Raw genomic sequence first — 10236 nt, 5'->3', positions numbered from 1 at the left:
ACATCATTTAAAGGGATCACAAAGAGATTGAAAAATATTCCAAAAGTTTCACTTTGAAAACATTATTAGAGTGTATGAAAACTCGCAACTCTAAAGGCAGACTATTCCTATTTTAGCGGTAATTTCTTTATGATTAAAATAAGTTATATTCGGCAAATCATTTGTCGTAAAAAAGCAAATTTCGGAAGTGGTCATATACATATATATATGGACTTTGATCATTAGATTAATAAGAACGTCACCGTGATTTTCGGATTAGAGACTTAAATTTGGAATTGGGTCAATTATGGACAAAGTTCTTTATAATTTAAAGTATTTTTTTAATTCTATCATAAATCTATCATAATGATAACTTTTGGAATGATGTATTAGCTATAAACTGATTTTCTGTAAGAGGGTTATATTGGTGGACCGATCCTCATAATTTTATTTTTCATAAATGTAGGTTTCGGTTCCTAAAAATGTTTTTTTCTTCGACATCGACATTTGAAAGCCATTTATGTTCGTTTAAGTCATTTTCTGAAGAAGATTTCATATACATATTTACATTACATATTTTCGTTCCAACAAAAATTGTTTTATTATTGTATTATTAAGTACGTAGAAAACGTTAAAATCAATTATTGAAGGAGGCAGGGTCAATTATGGCCTATAGGGTCAATAATGGCCTATAAATTTTCGTTCAATTAGGATACAGCGTGTTTAATTTTATTAATTTTTTTAATTTTAATTAACAGAAATACTCCAGTTTAAATTTTCATTCACTCAATTCCTTGATTGGTTAGTTTTATGTTTTTAGGCTCATTATATTAGAAAATTCAAATAGTACCAGTTGAAGAACGAAAAGGTACTAAAAAGTCCCGTTTTATATGTTTTAACTTACTCCATGCCCTACAGGTTTAATTTCATGTCTATTGGTTCAATATTATACATTCCTAATTTCATGTTTCTAGGTTCAATATTATAAAAAATTCAAAAAGTACCAGTCGAAGAACGAAAAAGTACCAAAAAGTCCCATTTTATATGTTATCACTTAATCCGGGCTGTACTTTCATAATTTCATGTTTCTAGGTTCAATATTATAAAAAATTCAAAAAGTACCAGTCGAAGAACTAAAAAGTCCCTTTTTATAAATTAAAATTTACTCCGGGCTCTACATATTTATTTTTATGTTTCTAGGTTTAATTTTATGGAAAACTCAAAAAGTACCAGTCGAAGTACGATAAAGTTCCCCTTTTATAGATTCTCATTTACTCCAGGCTCTAAGTGCTTAATTTCATGTTTCGAGGTTCAAATATTGTAGCAAGCTCAAAAAGTACCAGTCAATGAACGAAAAAGTACCAAAAAGTGTCATTTTATAGATTCTCATTTACTCCGGGCTCTACGTGCATAATTTCATGTTTCTATGTTCAATTTAATAGAAAACTCAAAAAGTACCTTTTGAAGAACGAAAAAGTACCAAAAAGTCCCCTTTTATAGGACCTCACTTAATCCGGGCTCTACATGCTTAATTTCACGTTTCTAGGTTCATTATTATACAAAAACTTAAAATGTACCTTTTGAAGAACCAAAAAGTCGGTAATATTCTATGGTTTTGACGACCTAGGAAACTTTGGTTTGTCAAACAGCAATGTATTTTTCGTATCTCGTGTTTGCTTCAAACCCAAAGTGTTTGAAGTAAAAGCAGTGAGAAACCATGCGACATCTATATGTCAAATTTGCTAACTGTAGCACAGGGTGCATCATATACATTTGCATTCATATTAATAACAACCCAGCTGTTTTTTTCTCATTTTCTTACTTTATCGCTGTTCTATTTTCCCACGAATGATGGTGCAATAGAAGGTGAAAGAAAAAACTACAACGACGAAGAAAAAAAAGCTAAGAAAATGTCAATGAAAAAGTAAATGTATAAAAATATCCAAATGGCGGCAGGGTTAAAAAATCATCAAGCGCCAAATTTTTATTCTTAATTCGTAAAATATTGCTATTAATCTCATTGAAAACGTGTTAAAACTGAAAGAAACTTGTAATATAAACTCTAAAGTGTCGATATATATAGAAACATTGTAAAAATAAATGATGGAAACTCCCGAAAATACACCGAAAAAATCTAGTGGATCTGAAAATAGTAATGTTGGAACGCCCGCCCAACCCACTGAACGTGAAAAACATGTACCCACTACTCCCCAAACTCCAAATCGTGCTGTTGGCTCACTGGTTCTATTAACGCAAAAATTTGTGGCCCTTATGATTAAAAATGGTGGAGAAATTGATCTCAGAGATGTAAGTTACTGGAAGATGAGGACAATAGAAAAAACAAAACCAACCACTAAAACCTTGGTTATTTTTGTATTCTGTATGAGTAAATAAATATTATTATTCAACAACAACTAACGCAAGAACAACAACACAAATATAACAAATCACCTGTACTTTCTTGAGCGCGCCAAACTCTTTCTTCTTGCTAGTAGTTAACAGCCTGTAAATTTATTTCCGTATTCTTTTCTTTTTCTATTTTTCTTCATAGGCTGCCGAAATTTTAGATGTACAAAAGCGTCGCATATATGATATTACAAATGTTTTGGAAGGCATTGGACTCATTGAAAAGACACGCTATAGTAGTGTGGTCAGATGGCGGTAAGTTGTGTACTGCGGGTACTTGCGTTTTTGTCTTAATACGTTTTGCATTTTTCACAGAGGTGGCGTGGATTTTGAGGAAGATGAAAGTTATCGCTCTTTGAAAGATTACAATTGTCAGTTGGCGGCTCTGGAAGCTCAAATTGATTTGCAATTAGATTATGCCAAACGTAATTTGAAATATGTTAAGGAAGATGAAACGAATCGTTCATTTGCGTATGTTACCCGCGATGATTTGCTTGCCGTTTTTGGTGAAGATTGTGTTTTCACAATACCCAAACACTATGAAGATGAGAAAATTATCAAACGAAAGGTGAGTGTTGGACATCGAAATTTGATGGTGGCGTTCTTTTTTATTTTCCTATAGAAAAAGTTGTATATTAATTTTTCATGTTGATGGTCGAACATCAAATTAAGAGAAGATTATTCTGGTTTCATATAACATTTGAAGACGATCTAGCTAGGTTTGTCTGTTGAGAGAAACTCATAGAAACTGGGATAAATCTATATTAGAAGGCGGGGAACAATATGTCCGCCTGTACATATTCCAAATTCTTACAAAAACGTTAGAATGCTGTTATATATTCTAATGTTTGGACTGTATAATAAAAAATTAGATATATAGGTCGAAGTATAATACGCAAATTGTTCTAATATATTATTTTTTTTTTTTTTTTTAATTTTAATTATAAAATTTGTTGTGGTTTTTTGGTTATTCTATTCGAGTTTTAATTGCTTTTAGTGGCTCTAACTTATCAGTTGTTTGCGGGTTTTGTTTGTTTGCTTTTGATAAAATTATTGAGTAAATTAACGATGGTACCAAGGTCGGTTTAAGCTTTTCTGTCACATTATGTACGTTCAGTTGGGAATTATGAGATCTATTAAAATATAATAGTCCAGTTGTCCTTGTACGATTTTTATACTTTAAGCTGTGTATAGAAGTAATTATTGAGTTAAGATCAGCACAAACCTGTAAAAACCTCCCCACTATAGTGCTGAGATTGTTTTTCAAAGACTTCTACGAAACGTTCGGGTATGAATTCACCTAAAAGTCTTTCAGTCGCCGATTGTCGAAATTCTATCTATCTATCTATCTATCTATCTATCTATCTATCTATCTATCTATCTATCTATCTATCTATCTATCTATCTATCTATCTATCTATCTATCTATCTATCTATCTATCTATCTATCTATCTATCTTTCTATCTATCTATCTATCTATCTATCTATCTATCTATCTATCTATCTATCTATCTATCTATCTATCTATCTATCTATCTATCTATCTATCTATCTACCTATCTACCTATCTACCTATCTATCTATCTATCTATCTATCTATCTATCTATCTATCTATCTATCTATCTATCTATCTATCTATCTATCTATCTATCTATCTATCTATCTATCTATCTATCTATCTATCTATCTACCTATCTACCTATCTACCTATCTATCTATCTATCTATCTATCTATCTATCTATCTATCTATCTATCTATCTATCTATCTATCTATCTATCTATCTATCTATCTATCTATCTATCTATCTATCTATCTATCTATCTATCTATCTATCTATCTATCTATCTATCTATCTATCTATCTATCTACCTATCTATCTATCTATCTATCTATCTATCTATCTATCTATCTATCTATCTATCTATCTATCTATCTATCTATCTATCTATCTACCTATCTACCTATCTACCTATCTATCTATCTATCTATCTATCTATCTATCTATCTATCTATCTATCTATCTATCTATCTATCTATCTATCTATCTATCTATCTATCTATCTATCTATCTATCTATCTATCTATCTATCTATCTATCTATCTATCTATCTATCTATCTATCTATCTATCTATCTATCTACCTATCTACCTATCTATCTATCTATCTATCTATCTATCTATCTATCTATCTATCTATCTATCTATCTATCTATCTACCTATCTACCTATCTACCTATCTATCTATCTATCTATCTATCTATCTATCTATCTATCTATCTATCTATCTATCTATCTATCTATCTATCTATCTATCTATCTATCTATCTATCTATCTATCTATCTATCTATCTATCTATCTAATTTCTCACAAAACTAAACTTTATCAATTGAATAATGTATAAAAATTCTTAATGAACATTCTCCCTCTAGAACACCCTGCACATCTCTCTCGATAATGGTAGTACTATCGATGTACGATTGGTCACCGATCAAGGACGCTGTTGTACAACAAAACCTGAATCAGAATCTATACGACACTATTCACGTCTCGAAACACCATCACCAACGCTATCTTCATCCTCAACACATTCAAATACAACGGGTACATTAACACAAACCACCACCAAAGCAAATCTAGTCAACGATGAACACACGTACTTTTGTAATCCAGAAGTAAAAGAAGAAATGGAAGCGTTAGAAAACAAACTAACGGCACGTATAGTATTGCAAAAATGTACAGCGGGTCATTCGTTGAGAAGATTTTATCCCGATGATCCACATATGGGTAAGAGTGACTGATAGATATTTGTGTTTTAACCATTTTAACTATTTAAATTTCTTACAGAAAATCCCCCCTTGTTGCCTTTGAATCCGCCACAAAATGATTATAACTTTGTTTTAAGTCCCAATGAGGGCATATGTGATCTGTATGATATACCTTCTTCCCTTCCCCTAGTAAAATGCGAAGAAAATGTTTGAGACTAAACAAAACTAGACAGAAATTCATCTCTATAAATATGTATGACTTTTTCAAAATTCTTTTTCAATTACAATATAATAATGTTCTTTAAATCAAAGAAAATGAAAAAAGCAAGAAAAAAATAACTAGTGCAAATATTTTAATTAATAAGTCTTAAACAAAAAAACAACTAGATTAATACTTAATCTTAACAAGCATGAAATTTGTAGTTATTTAAAAATTACTGACTATATTTGCTTTAATTGTATGTATATTTAGAAAAAGATTATTTATTGGTCTGTTTTATAATTTTATTAGTTAATTTTTTTAATTTTTTTCTTCTATACAAATTGATCTTATTATAACTTCCCTTTTTTTGTTTGGCTAAACATTTTATTTTAATTACATTTCGTAATCTTCCAAGAAAGACTCTACATTATTTTACATATATTTTTTTTTTCATTTCAAAATTAATTTTAATGATTGCTTTAACAAAATTTATACATAAATTTAATTAATAAGTTGTATTCAATTAATCAGATTTAAATTATAATTAATGACGCTAAAACAAATAAAAAATAATCTTGACCATTTATCAATTTAATTTACAAAATGTTTCTCTTTTAGTAATTATTAAGAATATTTGCAATAAAACATTTTAAGAAGATTTACAAAATTGTAAATCATTTCAACAAAAAAAGATTTTCTTACACAAAATTAGTCTATATAGATTATATAGATTTTGGGACAAAAAACATCTTAAATTGATCGAAAAGCAAAAAATATACCGATCATTCGGTAGCATATTCTTAAAGGAAATATCTCTTTTGATCGAGATTGTTTAATAGATTATCTATTAATTCTTTATCCGAATATTACCAGATCGATAGCAAGGATTTCATTTAAAGAAAACTTTCTAATCGTTCTTTAGAAACAAGATTTTCTATCGAATATCTCTCGATTGATCATATAGCACATTTATGCAATTGATCGTGATAAATTTCCTGATCGATGGCAAAGATTTTCAATTTTTATTTAAAAAATCTCTCAACTGATCGATAACAGATATTTTCTGATAGATCGATAGCAAAGATTCCTTTAAATGAAAATCTATAGATCTAACGACAACAAATACTTTCTAATAGTAAATCTGTTATTATAAAAACCTGTCTGTTCATTCTATCGATCAATATACTATTTGAGAAATTCTCCCGATCGATAGCAGAAATTTTCATATGTATAAATATTCGATCGATATAAATTGTAAGACTTCTCAACAATTTTTCTACTCCCGGAAAAAAAACTTCTCGACCGATTGATAGAAATTTTGTTTAAAAAAAAATCTGTCTAATAGTTTGTTAGCCAGATCATTTAGAACAGAAAAGTGATCAAGAACAATCGATTGATTTACATGAAAGATATTTTAGACTTATTATTAAGTTCTTCTATGCCCTTCGCATTAATTTTATCAAATTACAGAAAACCAGAATTAAAAACAAAACTTAAAATTTCATATTGTTAATGTAAATTTGATATTACATTTTATTTTTTTAAAAATAGATTACAAAATATAACTAAAATCTAAAGAAAACAACAATACAGTTTTACATTTCTTTTCAAAGGAAATTACTTCCTTTTAGCCTTTTTCCAATTTGTTTTGCCACCGCCACCACCACCGGTTTTTAGACGTTTACGGGCACCAGTAAATTGTTCTGAATCATCGAAATCATCACCGCCCTTCTTAAAGCGACCCTTGGCTCCCTTGGATTCTTCAATATCTTTAAGTTCTAATTTAGCAGTACGTTGAGCCTCACTAACACGTTCTTGCAAGGCCATAACTTCATCTTCTTCGCACTTATACAAGGGCAGTTGTTTGCCTAATAAATGTTCTATACGTTGATACAACTCAACATCGTATTGAGTGACAAATGTAACAGCTTTACCCGAACGACCAGCACGTGCTGTACGACCAACACGATGTATATAATCTTTGCTATGGGTGGGTATATCGAAATTCAAAACAACATCCACATGGGGTATATCCAAACCTCTGGATGCCACATCGGTGGAAATGAGAATAGAACGATTTTTCGCTTTAAACTTGTTGAGGGCAGCCAAACGTTTATTTTGCGACATTTGACCATGCAAAGGAATGGCAGCCAAACCCAAAGCTCTTAACATTAAAGCTGTTTTGACGGTGTTATTACAAGTACTGCAGAAAATCATAAAACTATTGCCGGCCAGTTCATTGAGTATATGTACAAGGTAAACATCTTTATATTTGACCGGTATGAATATGTAATATTGCTGCAATTGTTCGACAGTTTGATATTTATTGGAAACTTCTACTTTGACGGGATCTTTTAAGGAAGCTCTTTGCAATTTCTTGACTTTCTTTGTCATGGTGGCACTGAACAAGAAAGTTCTCCTCTCTTTAGGCAAAACTTTGAGAATTTTATCTAATTCTACTTCAAAGTCCATATTAAGTATACGATCTGCTTCATCCATGACCAGATATTTAATGGCCTTTAGATTAAAACCTTTAAGATTTTCCAAATGATCGACCAAACGACCAGGAGTGGCAATTATAATATGAGGTTTTTTACCCAGTTGTAAAGCTTGAGAGACCATATCCATACCTCCCACTACCACACAACATTTGACGCCAATGGAACTGCCTAAGGTGAATGAAAAAGGAAAATAAAACTTAATTAGAAACAAAATAATTAAGTACTAATAACAATTTGATTTCGTAAGGTTAAGGCTCAGAGGTAGTGACGAAATTAATAATATTAGTTTATTTTCATGTGTTTTATATCAAACTACAGTTTAACATCATGGCCTACTAGGGAATGACAACATGCTCACTTAATAAAAGCTTTACTAAGGAAGGGATATCATTCTTAGCTATACTTTGTTATTTTACAATAAAAAAAATATGAAACTTACCTAAAGCCTCAAATTGTTCTGATATTTGAAAAGCCAATTCACGAGTGGGCGTTAGAATTAAGGCAAAATATCTTTGTGGATTGTCCAACAAGGCCTGTAGAATGGGTAAAGCAAAGGCACCTGTCTTACCCGAACCGGTCTCAGCCAAGCCAATAACATCTTTGCCCTGTAAAGCCACTGGTATGGCCTCTTTCTGAATTTTGGAAGGCGCCTTCCATTTTAATTCTTCACATGATTTGCACAAGGTATCATTGAGACCCTAAATGATGACGATGATCAAAAAAACTAATAATCAATTGTTTTTCAATTATTGCTCTCAAACACTTTATAATAGTTTACTCACCAATTCCTTCCACGTCATGGGTTTATCATCTTTATCACCATCATCGGCGTCATTAGCTTGGGCTGAGTTATCATTTGTTTCCTCTTCAGCCTCGTGTTCTTCACCATTGTCAGATTCTTCATCATCTTGTTCCTCTTCGGAGACTTCTTCCTCTACATCATCCTCTTCTTCTTCACCACTTACAACATTTTCTTCGTCTTCTGAAGTAGTGGACATTGTAATTTTTGTTTTTGATTTTTTAACAAATATTTTCTTTACCCTTTAATATATAGAATTAATTTTCACTTTTTTATAAAAACACGTGCAGAACTCGCTCGGTGTGTGGTTGAATTAAAAATGGACGAATGTCAGACATGTTTCGTTCGACATAACCTCTGTTTGTTTCAAGCATATGCTTGACAGAAAAAATGTGTTGACATTTATGTCAAGATTGCCAGTTGGTTTCCCTATAAGAAATGAATGACCGAAACTAACACATACAAAATGATTTTACTAACACACACGCAACATTTTTTTTATAGAATTGTCGAAAAAAAAAAATTTAATGGATGATTCCATCAACAATGACAGTCAAATGACCGTTACTGGACCCAATGTGTGATATAGGATAGAATTTGCATGTGAAAGAATGAAACAACTACATTTTGATTAAAATGTATTAAAATTTATATTTTGATCAACAATGACAGCCAAATGACCGATCAAATGACTGTCACTGTGTTACAGAGTTGTATTTTTCGTCGTTACAAATTAATTGTTTCTGCGAAAGCCAAAGATCAAGAAGCGAAGAAATAAAAAAATTACAAAGTCTTTAAATTATTAAAAATAAAGAGAATTATTATAAACTAAATTTTAAAAAAGTGCAGGAAGTGGAGCAGAAGATAAACAATTCGGAGTTTTATCACTTAATGGTAACATAAATAAGTACTTATGATTTTTATATTTCGATATTTATGAATACGTATGCATTTCTTTACAGACAACTTATTTCCACAAATTAATAGGAGCATCAGAGGACTTAAGATTCTGCGAGATATGTAAAATGGTGAAAAGACTGGTAATTTATGTATATGATTACTGTATTAATAAAATTAACAATATATATATTAAAATATCAATAAATTGTGTTTTATTATAAATTGATATAGCCGTCAGATTTGACGGATATATTCATCAGGTGTGATTAGTCAACAATGACCGATTAATGCATCATTTTTTATTTGTTAACTGTGATGGATATATCCATCAAACATGATTAGTCAATCATGACTAATATTTATATCATCCATGATTAGTAAACAAGAAAAGAGTGAGCAGCTCAAATATATGTTTTAAAGTCGATATAATTCATAAGTGCGAGGGTGATGCAACATCACATGTACACAAATGTTTCCATCACTTTTTACATATTGCCCTTAAGAAAGTGATGGGAGCTTTGTTCTACGCAATGATGGGTATATTCTCAGTAGTGCCAGTCAATTGACCGGTCAAATGACTGTCACTGTTCTTATAGGGTTGTTATTAGTGTGATAGACAACAGTTATTTTGAATATTTGTTTATTTTTTAATCATTAAATTCTATCCTATTATTATATT

General features: G+C 30.6%; 2 protein-coding genes across 3 annotated transcripts; one reads left to right on the top strand and one right to left on the bottom strand.

Moving 5' to 3' along the window:
• The first annotated feature begins 1830 nt into the window (after positions 1-1830).
• On the top strand, positions 1831-5949 carry LOC119609825 (transcription factor E2F2). The gene is made up of 5 exons (XM_037964787.1): positions 1831-2286; positions 2531-2640; positions 2701-2953; positions 4820-5174; positions 5235-5949. Exons 1-5 carry the CDS (start codon positions 2080-2082, stop codon positions 5366-5368), a joined length of 1059 nt encoding a protein of 352 aa, XP_037820715.1. The 5' UTR covers positions 1831-2079; the 3' UTR covers positions 5369-5949.
• A 907-nt stretch (positions 5950-6856) lies between these two features.
• LOC119609824 (probable ATP-dependent RNA helicase DDX47) lies at positions 6857-9033 on the bottom strand. Of its 2 annotated transcripts, XM_037964786.1 has the most exons (4): positions 8899-9033; positions 8641-8840; positions 8298-8556; positions 6873-8026 (listed from the first exon to the last, which is right to left on the bottom strand). In XM_037964786.1, exons 2-4 carry the CDS (start codon positions 8656-8658, stop codon positions 6975-6977), a joined length of 1329 nt encoding a protein of 442 aa, XP_037820714.1. In that variant the 5' UTR covers positions 8659-8840; positions 8899-9033; the 3' UTR covers positions 6873-6974. The 2 variants fall into 2 exon arrangements, with proteins under 2 accessions (XP_037820713.1, XP_037820714.1); XM_037964785.1 differs by having other exon boundaries at positions 6857-8026; positions 8641-8989.
• Positions 9034-10236: the final 1203 nt, after the last annotated feature.

This window comes from Lucilia sericata, unplaced genomic scaffold, assembly GCF_015586225.1.
Source record: "Lucilia sericata isolate MDLA Ls3-8-SP2 unplaced genomic scaffold, ASM1558622v1 Contig001064F_arrow, whole genome shotgun sequence".
Classification (NCBI taxonomy): Eukaryota; Metazoa; Arthropoda; class Insecta; order Diptera; family Calliphoridae; genus Lucilia; species Lucilia sericata.
This window is presented reverse-complemented; position numbering and strand designations above follow the sequence as displayed.